The 18,191-nt window shown below is 42.7% G+C and overlaps 1 protein-coding gene across 6 annotated transcripts in view; it reads left to right on the top strand.

Moving 5' to 3' along the window:
• The window catches only part of Ino80d (INO80 complex subunit D), a 64,014-nt gene that overhangs the window by 15,522 nt on the left and 30,301 nt on the right, over positions 1–18,191 (top strand). For all 6 annotated transcript variants that reach the window (XM_040753462.1, XM_040753466.1, XM_040753467.1 and 3 more), the window contains 3 exons: positions 5,643–6,373; positions 11,905–12,013; positions 17,916–18,140. In XM_040753462.1, coding sequence (XP_040609396.1) covers positions 5,643–6,373; positions 11,905–12,013; positions 17,916–18,140 — 1,065 coding nt within the window. The remainder of the gene's footprint in view (positions 1–5,642; positions 6,374–11,904; positions 12,014–17,915; positions 18,141–18,191) is intronic.

Genomic DNA, 18,191 nt, shown 5'->3' on the forward strand with positions numbered 1-18,191 from the left:
GTGGCTTTGGAGACTGTCCTGGAACTCGCTCTGTAGACCAGGCTGGCCTCGAACTCACAGAGATCCGCCTGCCTCTGCCTCCCGAGTGCTGGGATTAAAGGCGTGCGCCACCAACGCCCGGCTGATTGACAGTTTTCTAATGTAACCTTTTATGGTTAAAAAGAGTCCCACATGCATTATGTTTATGAAATTATATTTGCACTTTTAAAAATACTTTAGCTATCCCCTATATTTTTCTAGCATTTTCAAATTTCATTTCCCCACATTTTAGAATCAGAAAAAAACTAATCCTTATTATCTTACAGGTCACAGAATAATGTTACAGAGTGTCAGAGAACAAGACACTCAGGAGACTTGGGAGTCATTTAGTCACTGGAGAGTCTGGTCTGGAGACAAAGGGGGAAGTTTCATTTTTAAGCTGGCACTGTCCACCATGGCAAATATTTCTCCTAGGTGGTTGCTTACACTGAAAATTAAGCACTCGGCGCCTTAGCAAAGGGCTCCACAGCTGCAGGTGTTCATGTCCCTGAAAGCTGTGTGCAGCAGCACTGCTCTGAACAGTCTGCCTCAGGCCTGAGAAACTGCTCTCATCTCTTGGTGTCCCTTTTCCTTTTCTTTAGGCTCTAGCCACAGAGACTGGTGTCTTTCAGGGCCTCCTGTCTAAGGCTGATGTACCACCCAAGTCACCATGTGCAACATGTTGATCCTTCTTGGCATAGGCCCAGATACTGACCACATAGAACTAAGCCTAAGGTTCAAGAAAGACTTTAAAAGCATCAGTGAGCAATTCTACAGCCTGAGGAAGGAGTGACCAACCCACTAGACTCTGATGGGCCAGGCCTGTGCCAGCTCTGGTGATGATGGATCAGGGACTGGGACAGCTGTGGTCTCTATCCTTACCACACTGTCATCAGAACTGCTGGAATAGGGTGTGTCAAGGCCCGAGTCTGAGTAGGGCCAATTAAGGGCATCGCACCTTCCATTAAGGATCTTGGTTGGCTTGCTTTGTGTCTTGGCACATGAATTATTTTCCACCTCAGTGGAGATCAGACTCCCAGATCTTTTTCATCTCCTTGTCCCTGCCTATGTTATGGCAATGGAGAGCTCCCCAGGATTGCAAGCAGCACTAGGTTAGGAGGAAGGGATTTGGCTTCAGGATACCTTTCCCGAGACCATTATACAGAATAATGATGAAAATCTGATTGAGGTGGTGGTGCTGGAGTCCTTCTGAAAGGGAGGGTCCACCTGGAAGCAGGAGACCCACTTCAAGTTACAGGAATGCCTTGGAGGTTGGAATAGGCTGGGCATGGGGACTGGCATCAACCACAATGGGAAGGGCATGCCCGCTGTGGCACAAATAATAAAAAGGCAGAGACAGATATTGGGGTTGAAGCTGAAGATCAGGAAAGCAAAGTAGCCAGCCACTAGAGCTCTCACCTCTACCAAGGCTCAGACTGAAAGGGGTGATTGTGTCCTCAGTATGACTGCAGACTGACTGACTTCTGTCTCCTCCTGTCTTATATTCCTCTCTAGTGCTGGGATTAAAGGTGTGCACCACCGCTGCCAGGCCTCTATGGCTGATTAATGTGGCTCAATTTGCACTCTGATATTCAGGCACGCTTTATTTGTTAGATCATACATAAAATATCACCACAGCCAGGCGTCATTTAGTGTCAGGGTGGCTCTTTAGGAGAGCACCATAGTTGAGGAAAGTCAGGCCCGAGGGACACAGACTACCTGGAACTCACAAAGCTCCCTTTGCTGCTGCAGGGGCCTCTGGGTCTCCTCTAGACACATGCTCTGCCCCACTGTCCCCTTCCCCTGCCAGTTGTATTTTCACTGTAAGGGTACACTTTTCACTAGAATTTGTGAATTTATACTTTAAAAACATGGTGCTATTTTCCTTTTCTTTACATTGTGCTTTTTGTTTGTTATTTTCTTTTTTTGAGACAGGGTTTCTCTGTATAGCCCTGACTGTCCTGGAACTCACCCTGTAAACCAGGTTGGCCTGAAACTCACAGAGATCCGCCTGCCTCTGCCTCCCAAGTGCTGGGATTAAAGGCGTGCGCCACCACCGCCCAGCTATCTTGTGGTGTCTTAAAGAAATGGGTTGTAATTTTTTATCTTTTACATTCTTAGGAAAAATACTTTGACTTATCGTCCTTCATGTTTCTTTCCATTCTCCAGGTCACAGTGATCATTCTGAACACGGCTTTAGATACTATGTTAGGGTAGAAATTTTGAACCTCTTCTATTTTAACCTACCCTCCCTCTGTGTTTGTTTGTTGTCCTTGTTCTTTAAAGTAAGCAAATGTCAACCTGCATACTAGCCAAAAAAGCACATTTTTATTTTCAGTGTGAAATAGACAATTCTGTAGGTAGGGAGCCCACCAGAGTGAGCACATTAGAGGTGACTGGAGATTCTCTTAGAACTTCTGATTATCACGTGTGTCTCAGATTACAGAGTGAGAGTCAGAAACAGGTGCTTAGCGCAGCCTAAGCACCCTCCCTAACCTCCCTATTAAACACCACATGCCTGGTTCTTGGGGACTGAGGGGAGTTCCTTAACCCTGCCCCTAACAAAACCTCTCTGCTTGACTCCCCTGTAAAAACATCGCTTAGTGGGGCTCAGTTCAGGTTATCGCACACAGCACTTGCCTTTCTTTTCATTTGTGCCAAAGCAAGTACTATCTTATTAGTAAGGTCAGAAGAGAGCCCTGCCTTTCTTTTGTTTCTCTGTGTAGCCCTGGCTGTCCTGGAACTGGTTCTGGCCTTGAACTTACAGAGATCTACCTACCTCAGCCTCCTGAGTGCTGGGGACTAAGGCATGGGCCACCACCACCTGGCTTGAGCTGTTTCTCTTAAAGAGGGAACATCTTCCTAGCTGGACTAGAATGTTTATTTAGTTCTACACAGCATTTAAAATAAATATACAAATATAAATTTGCCACTTTCCCTGAGGGGAGTGTTGATAGATTAGGTTTTGTGAGCTGCCCAGCACTGGTGCTTGGATCCAGACCCTGCTCCTCGTCATTGGGTAGCAAACACTCTTAGCCTCCTAGCCACCTCTCTAACCCTGACTTTTTTATTGTTTGGTTTGCTTTTCGAGACAGGGTTTCTCTGTGTAACAGCCCTGACTGTCCTGGAACTCGCTCTGTAGACCAGTCTGGCCTTCAACTCATGGAGATCCACTTGCCTCTGCCTCTCAAGAGCTGGGATTAAAGGCATGGGCCACCACCCCAGGTTTAGTCCTGACTTCTGATTTAAAATATAAAGTCTTACCTTACTATTCTTTGGTGAAACTAATCTTTTCATGAAATGCTGAAAACCATTTGTTTTGTTTCCTTTATACTGGATATTGAGCTCGGGCCTTGGTCTATCAGTGAGCTACCCACCTAGCCACCCCAACCCCCCCCCCTTTAAAAAATACACCTGGTGTTTTGTCTGCATGAGGGTGTTGGGTCCCCTGGAACGAACTGGAGTTACAGACAGTTGTGAGCTGCCATGAGGGTGTTGGGAATTGAACCTGGTTAAGAGACCAGCCAGTGCTCTTAACTCCTGAGCCATTTCTCTGGCTCCTCGTAGTCCTTTTTCTTTTCTTTTCTTTTTTTTTTTTCAAGACAGGGTTTCTCTGTGGCTTTGGAGGCTGTCCTGGAACTAGCTCTTGTAGACCAGGCTGGTCTTGAACTTGTCATCCTCCTGCCTTGGTATTCTGAGTAGCTGGAATTATGAGTGTGACTACTATGTTTTCTTCTTTGAGTGTTGTGTTTCGATTCTGTGTTTCAAGACTCCCAGATTGGGGCATGAACTGCCGGTATAGAGGAAGGTGACTGAACTCCTGGTCCTCTTGCCTGTCTCTGGCTCTCACGTGCTGCGATTACAGGCTGGTACACCATACCCAGTCCTGCTTCTTCTTTTTAACTTCTTAGTTACTAGTCTTTCCTAACAGCACTTTCCTTCCTGGCCTGTCTTAGGACGCTGTTTAGTGTGGGATCCATGTAGGGGTCTGCTCAGTGCTGTGTGGAGATGTCATTGCTTGCCTCAGTAATAGGTTCCTCCTTCAGATAGCTTTGGGAAGCACTGACAGATTTGAAAAGGGTACATCTCCCTCTTGGAACTTCATAATACATGTTATTATACATAATTCTTTGAGAAAGTTTCCAGCAGAAACAATCAACAACAAAATTATTATGTCATTTTGGTTAAGCCGTAATTTTCCAAATTGACTTAAGTGTGGGGTGTTATTTTGATGGCACTTGTTAACGTGCTGTGGGAAGTGTGTGAGGAATATGAATTGGAGAGTATTCTGTTCACACACTCCTGACAGATTTTCAGTGTGGTTAGTTGGTATAACAGGTCTTTATTTTCTCCTTATATACAGGGACTGTATGCTCCGGGTGTGTAAGTTTAAAAGGTAGCCTGCCCGTTATTGAAGTCATAATGAGCATTGACTATAGTTTATACCCCAGCTTGGTCAGTTTCTGCTCTGGAGGGGGTTTGGGGCACATTCATTTTTATAAGTGTAGCGGAGTTATCTGAATCAAGGGCATTATTTTAGTGCCTACTTGAGCTAGTGCTGCAGGAGACAGTCTGTGTTCTTATATCTCTGCCTACTGAGATGCTCATTCTACTAACCACTCTTAGTCCCCTCCCTCTTGTGTGTGTGTGTGTGTGTGACTGGTGTGAGTGTATGTATGGTGTGTGTGTGGTGTGAGTGTATGTATGTGTGGTGTGGGTATGTATGTGGTGTGTGTGGGTCTGTGCGTTTGGTGTGTGTGTGGGAGTGTTTGGGGTGTGTTTATAAGTGTGAGTGGGTGTGGGGCATGTCAGGGTTATGTTACATGAGCTTGGTGACTCTCCAGGAACTTAAGTAGCATTGGAATATAATGCTTTTTTCCATAAGAGACTTTTAAATGATCTTCAGACTTTTGATGAGTTATTTTGTATGCTGTGAATAGAGAAGAACAAAGCTGTGTGAGAAACAGTGGCCAAGTTGCTGTCCAGGCTGCTCACCAGTGGACAGACCTGCTTTTGTCTGGTGACCTCTGTACTTGAACAGATCACATATGTGCCTTATCAAAACTATGTAGACCTCAGTTGGGGATAGCGTGAGAGGATTGACAGTTGCTTTTTTCATTTTCTTTGCTGAGTTAGCATCTTGCTGTGTAGCCCTGGCTAATTTTGAATTTATGGTCCTCCTGCCTAACTCTCCTAAGTGTTAACATTACAGGCTTGTGCCGCCATATTTCCAGCTGTAACTTTTTTGTTTTGTTTTGTTGGTTTTTTTGAGACAGGGTTTCTTCTCTGTGTAGCCCTGGCTGTCCTGGAACTCACTCTGTAGGGCAGACTAACCTTAAACTCAGAGATTCACCCGCCTCCGCCTCTGGGGTGCTGGGATTAAAAGCTTGCACCACCACCACCTGGCTGACTATATAACTATTTTTGTTGTGGTTTCTAAAGATAGGGTCTATATGTTGGCTTTCGAGAACTCCTGATCCTCTTGCACTTTACAAGTGCTAGGATTCCAGGCCTGTGCTACCGCACCTGGCCTTGGGCATCTGATGTGTTAGGAGTCCAGTTTTGTAGTATGTGCATGTATATGTGTATGAAGAGCACTCTCTCACACGTGTGTACTGTTGCAGGTACTGCAACAGCCACTTGCAGGTACTTGGCTTTATCCCGAAAAAAGAGAGGAAGAAAAAGAATGATCCGGTAGATGAGGTGAAGGTCAGGCACCAGATGGATGCCATGGCATTTAGCCTGACGGTGCCCACGCTGGCCTTGAAGATGCCCAATGGACTGGATGGCATGACCCTCTCTCCGCCCGGGACAAGGGTCCCTCTCCACTACCTGGAAACTGAGTTGGAAGACCCCTTCGCTTTCAACGAGGAAGACGATGACCTAAAGAAAGGGGCAACTGTGAGAAAGAAGTTGCAGAGCAAGTTGGCTCAGAACCGGCAGCGCCAGAGAGAGACAGAGATTTTAAAAGTTCGGCAAGAGCACTTTAGTACCCCTCCCGCGCCTCCACAGCAGCACGCCCACCTGTCACCTCTATCCACTTCTTTGAAACCTCCAGCGCCACTGCAGGGTTCAGTCTGCAAGTCACCTCAACCTCAGAACACCAGCCTACCAATGCAGGGAGTGGCCCCCACCACACACTCTATAGCACAAACACGGCAGGCCTCTCACAAGAGGCCTCTGCCCCTCCTTCCATCCAGTCGGGCTCCCATCTCAGACGCCCCCAGGACTGACAGAGTCCTCATGAAAGCCACCGCCTTCTCTCCACACTTCTCCTGTATAAGCCGACTGCAGAGACTGGTGAAACTGTGTACCCAAAGGCATCAGCTGGACGCGGACCTGTTTCCTCACTTAGGTAAGTTGGCTCCTTCTTCCTTCACTGTAGCTATTGCTGCCTTGACATGTGTCTGTCACAGCTGTGCGCTTCAGCAGACCGCCCACAGTAAACATGCTACTGCATGGGAGACACCTGGTGAACTGACCATTTAGAATGTCTGTCATAGCTTTTACAAATCAAGTTCTTAAAATTCTAAAACTGATATTTTGACAATTTTATATGAGCATAGAATGCATTTTCACTGTATCTAATACCCCCACTGCTTGCTCCCCTCTTCTAGCGAACCCATTTCGTCCTTACTAGTTCCTTTTCTACTTTGTATGTTTGCTTTGTTGCTGATTTGCTGAGTTTGATTAGCTTTGCTTTCGTGAGTCTGGAGACAGCCATAGCTCTCATTAGTGCTTATAGCGGTACATAAAAGATGCTTGCATTTGGTTGTGTCCTCTGTGAGATCGGTATCTGCGTGCTCATTGGAGTTCTTGGTGTCTTTGGAGGGCATTGCTGTGGTGCATTGCTGTGGCCAGTTCTTAGCTCACAGGATGCTCCTGCCTCAGCCTTGGTACGTTTTATTTAGACACTGTATCACCATCTACTGTGATAGCATCCTTCCTCTCTGATCATTCTTCTTTCTTATAGACTTTGTCAATCATCCAGGCACAGTACCAAATGACTATTATCCTATCACTTGGGAGGCAGAGGCAGGAAGATTGTTCCAAGTTTGAGGCCAGCCTAGTCTACTTAGTGAGTTTCAGGACAGTCAGGGTTTTGTAGTGAAACCCAAACCTCCAAAAACATCATTGAAGATGTTAGTTCTCCTGGTAGTTCATGTTCATGCTTGAAAAATAAGAAAAGACAAAACTTATAATTTTATTTTTTAACTTATTTGTGTGTGTGTATGTGTGTGTATGTATATGTGTGTGGGTATGGTGAGCGTGAGTATGTGTGGAGGTCAGAATAGTTTCTGGAGTTGGTTCTCTCCTTCCATCATGGGATTTGGGAATTGGATTCAAATTTTTGTTGTTGTTGTTGTTTTTAAATAATTGCTTTTATCATTGAGCCAGATAAAAGCTCTAATTTTATTTATTATTTTATTTTATTTATTATTTATTATTATTTATGTGTTTGTTGGTTTTTCCAGACAGGGTTTCTCTGTGTGAGTGACAGAAGGAATATGAAGGCTGGGCAGTAGTCACACACTTTAATCCCTATATTTGGGAGGCAGAGGCAGGCATAGTTCTGTGAGTTCAAGGCTGGGCTTGGTCTACAAAGTGAGTTCCAGGACAGCCAGGGTTACACAGAGAAACCCTGTCTGGGAAAAACAAAAAATTGTAGCATTGCTTACAGAATTAGCAGTCTGACATTATCTTCAATAACCAATGGGAAACTTGAATGAATCATATGCATATGTTTTACACACTATTACACAGCTGTTATGAAGAGTGAATGATGTCTGACTGGGTTGTGTTTAGCATGACTTAACCGGTGGAAGAAAGTCAAGAGGAATTATGCTACTCTGTTTTGTAAAATCTAAGTTAACAAAAGGAAATAAGCAAGAGCTTCAGTATCCACTGGTTATGTATATGGGTGACATTTGCCTGTTCAATGTAAGTATAGGTGAAGTATATACATTACCAGGCTGTTGATATTGCTTCCCATGGAGAATGGAGTGGGATGGAGTGGGGGTATATGTATTTTATTGTAAATGAAGTGTTAGGCTTTCTTCTGTAACTCTAAACTATTTAACCTGGTATAAATTATCTGAATAAAACTTCTGGGTTATAGTAAGTAAAAGTAATAAAATATCCCCAAATCTATTAAATAGCCATTTGATAGGACCTTAGTAAATTCTTTAAAGTAGGCTAAGTTGAGTTCCTGTTAATCATACGTATAACTTCTTGCATAATAATGTATTTTTAAGTTAATTTTTTATATATCGCATAATTTATCATGGCTGAATTTAAATTATTTCCATTCTGTATTACTTTAAACTTTGTAGATTCATAGCTTCACAGGAAAGTAAACACTGTTACATCTTTAATTTTTCCTTAAAGTATATAATGATAAACAGTTGCATGAATGGTGTGGGAGAAGGAACCAGACCATATGCTGTGGTGTGTATGTGAGGTGAGATGACAACTTTGTGCAGTCAGCTCTCTCCCGCCTTCTCTTGGGTTCCAGATATGAAGTGGGCCATCAGGCTTGTGCAACAGGCATCTTTAATCTCCGAGCCATCTCACCAGCTGGGTTTCTTTTTCTGTGTGTAGTAAGTATATGTATGTGTGTACACACACATGCAAGTGCATATTTGTGCACATGAGTGTGGAAGCCAGAGGGTGTCTTCCTCCGGTGCTTTCTACTCTATCACACGCATTAGTGAAAAAAGTTAAAACAAAGAAAACAAATGATATTCAGGGTTGTGGATTTAGCTCATTCGGTAGATACTCACCCAGTAACCATGAGACACTAGGTTTGATCCCCAGCACTGCATAAACCTGGCATAGAGTAAGTGTCTGTAGTTCCATTACTTGGGAGGTGGAGATAAGAGGATCAGGAGTTTAAGTCATCTTTACTACATAGTGAGTTCATGACCAGCCTAGGGCTATGTGAGAGTTCATCTCAAAACTGAAATAATCTACAACTAAACTCAATGAAACAAAAGCAGTTGATCAAAGCTACACCTAAAGCAATCAACAGTCTTTCCTCACACAACAGAGGTTGGATGTTTTATGGTAAGCCACACAGTATGCTAGCCAGTGCTTGAGGTTGAGATGGAGTAAAGTAAATCATTTTTAACAGGTAAGAGCACTTGTAAGTCAAACTCTCTACACCCCTGGCATTTCTGCATCTTTCCATGCCAAGAGTGCCTTGGGAAGGATCCAGTGCCGATTTGAGTTTGGCGCCGCTGCCTTGATTCATGGGGAGGCAGCAGCAGTCACCCACCATTGCACTTACATTGCTGTCAGTGTCACACAGGTATAAGGACAAGCAATGTCTTAGCCATCTTCTGAAAGTAATGTTGATATTTGGAACTCCTGAGAAATCTTTGGGGACTCTGGGATTTACAGACAATATTTAGTTACATAGCTGAACATTTGTCTATATGTTTTATGAACCAGTGTTTATTTTGTATTTATTTCTTTGCTTTTTCATACATTTTTATCAAAGCTTTTACTGATACCTAGAGCTATTCACACAAAGTTCATATTTTTGTGACACCTCCCCTCCACTCCTCACTGTTAACATGTTTTTTAATATCTGTAAGACTGGTATTTTTGGACACCTTTATTTATTGTGTGTCTGTGTGCTTGTGGATGTACGAGTGCATGGAACACATGCTAAGCTCACAGGACTGTTTGGGAGAGTTGTTTTCTCTCCATCCACGTGGGCTCTGAGGATTGACCTCAGGTCATCAGCCTCGACTTCAGGCACCCTGATAGCTGCCCTGCCAGTCCCTGAGCTTTGGTTTGTTTGTTGCTATGTAGCCTCTGTTGTCCTTGAATTCAGAGTGTCCTTCCTCAGTCACTGACTGCGCTGCTGTGCCTGACTCATTTTTCTTCATTTTTTGAAAAGTGAAGTTTACCAGAAATCATTTAACCTTTTTTGTGTTTTTTGTTGTTGTTGTTGTTGTTGTTTTGAGACAGGGTTTCTCTGTGTAACAGCCCTGACTGTCCTGGAGGTTGCTCGGTAGCCTAGGCTGGCCTCGAATTCACAGACATCTACCTGCCTCCTGAGTGCTGGGATTAAAGGGGTATGCCACCACTGTGTTTTTAAATCCAAGTATATTAGAGATCTAAGACTCTTTGGAGAAGACACTCTGGCCACCATTCATAGTTTGCATTCAACTTACTGAAGAGCACTTTAAGGGAAAGCCAGACTGTGACTCACAGTCTAGGCTGTCTGGGCTGGTTCTATCAGTTAGTTACATTAGGATAGGAGATAATGAGGCCAAGATCAAGGTTTGCTTCATAATTAGTTTAATAATGGAGAAACACATCCGTCTTCATGTCGCCGAGGGCCACTTTTGCTAAGTGACTCCATTGACACTTTTTCTTGCCTGGACATATAAATTACATTCCTCACCCCTCCCCATTTTTTTCTTGAGACAGGGTTTCTCACCATATACCCCGACTGGCCTGGAACTCGATTATGTAGATCAGGCTGGCGTCATACCATAGAGATCCGTCTGCTTCTGCCTCTGTCCTCCAAATGCTGAGATGAAAGGCCTGAGCCACCATGTCTATCTTTTCTTAACCTTTTCACTGTTTTTTTTTTTGTTGTTGTTGTTGTTGTTTTTTGAATTAGGGTCTCAGGAATCTCAGACTGGTCTAGAACTCAATAGTTGGGGGTGACATTGAATTTCTGGTCCTTCTACCTCCATCTTTCAGGGTCTGGCTGAGATTATAGGCATGCACCACCACACTCCGTTTTAGGTCGTGTTGGCGTTTGAACCCAGTGCTCTGTGCATTCCAGCCAAGCACTGTCCCAGTTAAGCCACATTACCGGCTTTGACCTTGATGGCCTTTAAAAAAATTGTTTTAGAATATGACTTTTAATTTAATGTATGACATTTTGGAATTTGAATGATTTTACCTTTTATGTACTGGGACCTCAGTGTCTTTGCTTGTGCTGTTTCCAAATGATTAACAAAGTATATTATGGAGTCCATTCTTGGAGCACAGCACAGCTATACTGTTAAAATGTCATGATTTTAAAGCTGAGTGTGTAGCATCATACATCTTTGTAAAAATAGAAGGGAAGTTCATTTGGAGGCCCCTATGTATTTTAGATATTTTGTTGTTGTGTTTGTTATTTGAGACAGGGTTTCTCTTTGTAGCTTTGTAGCCTGTCCTGAAACTCACTCAGAGGTTGATATCTGCCCTCCACACAAATGATCATGCACCTGCATGCACAGCCACATACATGTGCCTCTGTATACACAGAAACATACACACATACACTCAGAGTAGCCAGATATGGTAACTTTTACTTGTAATCCCAGCCCATAGAAGGATCACCAGAAGTTTGAGGCCATCCTGGGATAAGTTTTATAATCAAACCTCTTAGCTACAGACTGTAGAAGAGCCTTTTGTTTGTTTGTTTGTTTGGTTGGTTGGTTTTGGTTTTTCCAGACAGGATTTCCCTGTGTGGCCCTGGCTGTCCTGGAACTTGCTCTGTAGCCCAGACTGGCCTCAAACTCACAGAGATCCACCTGCTTCTACCTCCCAAGTGCTGGAATTAAAGGTGTGTACCATCACTACTGGGCTTCAGGCAGCTTTTTTTTGGTCTGGGTTTTACTGTTTTTAAATTTCATCCTATTGATTGATTGATTGATGGAGTAATGTGTGCCACTGTACGCAAGTGGAGGTCAGAAGACAACTTGTGGAAGGAAGTTGGTGCTGTTGTGCCATGTGGGTACCTGGGCTCGAACTCAGGTGGTCAGGGTTGGCAGTGAGGGCCTTGTTATTGATGAGCCACCTTGGCAGTCTTTGTGCAGATCTTAAGTAAATTGATGTTTTTTCTAACCTGTTTTTCCCTCTGTCCTGCTGCAGGGTTGGACTGGTCTGAAGAGAGCGGAGAAGAGCCGGAGGACTCAGATCAGGCCTCGCCATATCAGGTTGCATGGTCCATCCGAGAAACCCTCAGATACGAAAGACACACGTAAGCTTTCCTTGTTTTTCCCCCATGTAGCAGTTTACCTTTCTTCTTGTCTGTGCCAATGATTTAATTTTACTATGCTATAATTAGGTATATAGTTAGGCAAGTTAATTCAGTTTGGGAAGAAATGAATTATATTGCTTGAAAAAGGTAACTTTGGGGTTTTCTTTCTAAATGTGTTTCCTTATCTTTCCCATTCACCAATGGAGAGAATTGAAAGGGATCTTAGAGATTATCTGCTGTAATTTCATCTTACAAAAGTGGAAAACATATCCAAAGAGGCTAAGGAACTTGATCATGATCACTGAGGGCTACCTAGAATCCCACCATGCCTCCCACCCAATAGTGTTGTTTTTGTTTTTGGAGACAGGGTCTCACTGTAAAGCCCTGGCTGGCTTGGAACTCTCTATGTGGAGCAGGTTGCTTTGAACTCATATTTATCCAGCTGTTTCTGCCTCTTGAGTGTGTGCCCTGAGAAACAGTGCTTTTTATTTTACTTCACTGGCTTCTACATGATTGATCTGCTATATAATGCTTTTCTTGTTTCTGGAAATACTCACCTTATCAAAAGCTGATTCAATATTCTTATAGCCCTATTCAGTGTTTTTCCCAGTTTGCTTTATAAAGAAGGTATTTGTCAAGCGTTTGTAGATGATGAATGTTTGTCTTCTTAGTAATAAATAGTACAAAGATGAGTTTCTTTTCACTAAAAGAGTTCAGTTGGTGCACTGTAAACAAACCAAGTGACATCTTTCTTGGTAGGACCAGAAGATATTGCTCATGGCCTGAGCTGATCATTTATTTAAAAACTTGGGGTTTACATAAATACCTCCAAAAAATTGAGGCAGCTCATTTGATATCTGATACTGATCTTGTAAGTTGATTTTTCTGTCCCTCCTGCCAGCTCCCAAATTCTGACGGAGATGTGTTACTAATTATGAAAGTTCTGCTGGTAGCTTGGCTTGTTTTTAACTAGCTTTTATAAGTTAAATTAACCCATTTCTATTAATTTGCATGTTGCCCTGTGACTCAGATGGCTTTTTACCTCATCTCCTGCACATCCTACTTCCTCTGGGTCTCTGACTGGTGACTCTCTGTGTCTCTGCCAGTCTTCTTCCCAGTGTCCTTTCTGCCCTGAAAATCTTGCTTAGCTATTGACTATTTGACTTTTATTAAAACAATCCAGGTGACAAATCTTCACAGTGTACAAAAATATTATTCCACAACATTTCCCCCTTTTGTCTAAATAAAAAAGAAAGGTTTTAACTCTAGCATAATAAATCTGTAAACAATAAGAGCAATTATCAAGTAAGAATTACATTTACAATGTCTAGTCTATTTGTATTTGGTACTCCATTATTTATTCTATCTTGATGAGTCCAAAGCTCTATACCTAGTTTACCTTCTACCGTAACTAAGGATAGCTATAATTATCTAGTCTTCACTCTATCAAAGACCTCAGAAGGATATAATATTACCTTAGTAAACAGTAAGTGCAGAACAAGCAGCTTCCAAAACTAAAAGAAATTAAAGAAACAGCTGGTTGCTTGGACAATCACCCAAGGTTCCTCTGCAAATTGGGGCATCCATTTTTGGCCTAGAGGCCTAGACTATCTGAGAGACTTTCTGTGAAGCAGGAATTTTGAAGGACTGTTCTACCTTGTCTTGGAAAAGTTTGGCAATTCTTTGCTTTGTGTCCAGTTTGGACAGCATACTGTCATCAGTCGAGGCATGGGTAGTTTTTTACCCAGTGGCTACCTTTTGCTACAAAGTAAGCTCCATATGTAGGTTCTTTGATGCCCATCATCCTTTTGAAGTAAATTGGTGCTATCAGAAGCGAACATGTCTCATTGTTATGAAAAGCCTTATGTTATTAAGACATTTTAAATACCATATTCTGTAGGTCAAGTGTTTGAAGACTACCTGTCTATCTAAAATATTTCTATGTATGACCTTGAAAACATACCTAACGTGACTATAAGTTTGATAGTTTTAGGTGACTATTAACTGTATTTATTATCCTCAATAGCTTTCAAAGACTAAAACTTTATGTAACTTTTTTTTTTAAGATTTATTTATTATATACACAATGTTCTGCCTGCATGTCAGAAGAGGGTTGTGAGCCATCATGTGGTTACTGGGAATTGAACTCAGGACCTCTGGAAGAGTAGTCAGTGCTCTTAACCTCTGAGCCATCTCTCCAGCCCCTTTATGTAACCTTTTTAAATGAGCTGTATAGGTACATAGCTTAAACAAGAATAGAAACGTATTTATTATTATCAATAGCTTTCAAAGACTAAAACTTTATGTAACCTTTTTAAATGAGCTGTATAGGTACATACCTTAAACAAGAATAGAAACATATATACAGTATAGCAAAAATAACCTTAAATTTGTATCAATATACAAAAATTCATACCAATGTAAAATATTTGAGACTAGTGGTTGCTTAAAAATAGATTCAGCAATTCACCCTTTTATCCAATCATTTTTTATACTATATCTCCCCTTTTCCTTCAGAAAAGAGATCCTTGAATCTAATTCTTTTATCTTTTTTCCTGACCATGACCAATAACAGCTTGTAACCAACCCCCTAAATGATGACAAACATCTATAACCCAAGACCAAAAGTCATCCACCCCACCTCTTAGGAATGTGGGCATTGTTCTCTAGACTGCTTCCAGTTGTCTGGGTGTTGGCATCTTTAGGAGACTCTGGGAAAATTGAGATAATGGTCAAGTAGTCCTGGGAGAGTTAGCTAGCTAGCTGTATTATTTGTTGTCTAGTCTCTGTGCAATGGGAAACTTCAAGGGTTATCTGAAGTCCTGGCTGGAGTAGTAGTCTGAGAGGCTGCTCAGTCAGCAGCCTCAAGCTGTTCTGGATGCAGAACTCTAAGGAAACTACCACAGAGGTGCTCTGAGAGGCTGGATCACCTGGACCACCTGTTTTCATTGGTGTCTGGTTCCCTTACTCTGAAAACACATAAACTTTCAAAGATAACATACATACCTTTATTTTATTTTATTTTATTGGTTTTTTGAGACAGGGTTTCTCTCTATTGTTTTGGAAGCTGTCCTGGAACTTGCTTTGTAGACCAGGCTGGCCTCAAACTCACAGAGATCCGCCTGCCTCTGCCTCCCAAGTGCTGGGATTAAAGGCGTGCGCCACCAACACCTGGCTCATACATACCTTTATTAACACAAGTATAGAATGTGTTGTGTGCTCAAGTCAATTAAAGATGATTTTTTGTTTTATGTTTGAGCAGGCAAAAGGCATCTTTCAACTTTATAAATCTGTTTGGACCATATAAACAAACTAATATAAATCTCCATCCATGCCATATGAAGAATGGCATGTAATAATAAGTCAGGAGGACTCAGTAGCTAACAAAATTTATCATCTTTCATTTCATCTCAGAGCTGTTCCCATGTCAAGGGATCAGCTTACATGTCACCTGTAGCCTTTTTTGCCTTCCTCCCCCATGTCTGTAGCCAAGATACGCAGGAGACCTCCCCGGGTCAAATCGATCTCTATTATGATCTAGAAGGAATTCACAGCCCTTCATTTCCTTTGGAAACCAAGTCATAACCTCTCCCCCAATGTAATACATTGTCTGATTTCCATTTTGAAGTTAAGACATTCTTAAAATATATAGGTTGATTTGATTTAGTAGTTTCCATAATCCAATGTCTCTCAGCAGCTATTGTCTATTGTACTTTAGCATTTAAAAAGTTCAATTAGCAAGATACTGTATAGGATCCAAACTCCCTGTGAATTTTCTATACTTATGTCTTTATTATTTTACTCTCTCTTTAAAACTATTATTTTAAAACTATTTTCCTATGACTGTCTATACCTATTTTTTTCCCCTTTAAGCCTACGCACATTTTTAAACACACTGTAACCTATTTAGAGTTTTTTCCCCACCTGAACCTGCATTACTGAGTATGTATCTATAACCTTTTCTGTCTGTTAGGGTTATAGGTGTGTACCATACCCATTTTTGTAAAATATTTTTTATTTTGTTGTATGAGTGTTTTGCCTGCATGTATGTATTTCTGCCCACCACATACATACCTGGTACTCAAGGAGATAAGAATAGGGCCTTAGACACCATAGCTGGGAATGAAAACCAGGTACTCTGCAAGAACAAGTCATTCTCTTAACCACTGAAACATCTCTCCAACTTCCTAATTCTGTCCCTTCACCTGGGATCCAAACTCGTGTCCTCATGCTCATACAGTAAGTGAGCTTATCCACGGAGCCATCTCTGTAGCCCCTTGTTACCTGTTTTGTTTGTTTTCTTTGTTGAGACAGGGTATCTCTTCACAGCCCTGACTGTCCTGGAACTCTGTAGACTAGGCTGGCCTCAGACTCAGACTCAAACTCAAACTCAGAGCTCCTTCTGTCTCTGTGTCCTGATTAGCTGAGTGCTGGGATTAAAGGCAAGGGCCACCAAAGATTCTTCCTTGTCTTTGAAATCAAAGCTCAACTCCCCCCCTACCCCTTCTTTTCTAGTAATCAGCCTCTTAAACACAAGGCAAATGCTCTACTGCTGAGCTATATGGAAAACCTCTTCTTTATTTCATTTTGGAACAGAGTATTGCTAAGTTGCTCAGAATTGTCTCTATAGGTCAAGCTGGCCTTGAACTTGTGATTCTCCTGAGTAACTGGAATTACAGGCCTTTACCACCAGCCTTGGCATTAAATTAACCTTCCTTCCTTCCTCCCTGCCTCCCTGCCTCCCTCTCCTGGCCTGGCCTGTCCCGTCCCGTCCCCCCCCCTTTCTCTCTCCATTTGGGAGTGTATTTATCTTGTATACATCTTGTATAACAACCACTTGGCTCTCCTATGGTGGTTAGCATAATTGACACACAGTAGATGTTCGATAAAATATGAGCCCTTAATTTGTGTATTTATAGTAGAAGCTAAACTGTAAAGGACATGTTTCTAGGATATATTCTAAACAGAAGTTCATAGAGTAGCTTGCTATGGGCTGGTATGAACTAAAACAAAACAAAAATAAATACTGAGCCAGGAGTGATGGCACATGTTTTTAGTCCCAACCCTTGGGAGGCAGAGGCAGGAGGATCTCTTTGAGTTCCCGGCCAGCCTGGTCTACAAAGCTACACAGGGAAACTCTGTCTCAAAAACTCAAAAACAAAACAAAACAACAACAATGAAAACCCAAATACTGAGCTGCTGAAGACAAGTAGAATTAACACACAGTCTCTGGGAGTGCCTGGGTTGTGTTTACTTACAGTAGAAGAGAAGAAGATCAAGTAACTCCGGTTCTCACGTGATGTGTATTGTTCCCAACAAAAAGGATGAGGTCAAATTGGCCCTATGGAAAAGTTGTCGTTGGTGGTGGTAGGCAATGCTGAGCAAACCTAGCCCTGCACTGCTAGGTTAGATGTCACCTTCCCAGCACTCAGTCACATTAGCATGGCAGGAAACTGTTACCCTGGCCTGTGAGAGCAGCTCAGATGCCTGTAGTTGCAGTGGCAGTTCCATGACTCCTACGCCACACGTTCTCTGAGGAGAAAAGCTGGAGTAAACCAGAGGGTATGAAGGGTGGCTCTTAGCAAGTGTTGCTAGGGATGACTGCTGTGTTTCTGGTGAAGGTACGATGTCTGTATCCTCGAAGTGAGTGAGGATGAAGAGATGCTTGTCCTTGGTGTCCTGCCCTGGTGCTGCACGGCCTGCCGAAGGCCTGCTATTGCAGGCTGAAATTCTGTGCTTCCCTTCAGTGCTACTGGAGCTCTTCCGGTTTATTAAGTTTGTGTTCGAATGCCACAGAAGTTTTAAACCTGGGCATTCACCAGCCTGTGTTCATTTTCACTTCCTCTTTCTTATATGAACTTCCCATGTAATCAGTTTCCACCCTTCTCCCTGCACTTTCCAGGTTGGATGACGATGACGTGGAGAGTAGGAGCTCCAGGGTGACCCAACTTTGCACTTACTTTCAGCAGAAATACAAGCACCTCTGCCGCCTGGAGCGGGCAGAGTCTCGACAAAAGAAATGCCGGCATACTTTTAGGAAAGCGCTGCTGCAGGCAGCCAGTAAAGAGCCCGAATGCACTGGCCAGTTGATACAGGAGCTGCGGAGAGCTGCGTGCAGTCGAGCCAGGTTAGCGCTGCTCAGACCAGGCCGCCGTTCTCAGGCCTCGTCTCCTTCTAC

The sequence above is a fragment of the Mesocricetus auratus genome, unplaced genomic scaffold (genome assembly GCF_017639785.1).
Source record: "Mesocricetus auratus isolate SY011 unplaced genomic scaffold, BCM_Maur_2.0 Super-Scaffold_100010, whole genome shotgun sequence".
Lineage (NCBI taxonomy): Eukaryota > Metazoa > Chordata > Mammalia > Rodentia > Cricetidae > Mesocricetus > Mesocricetus auratus.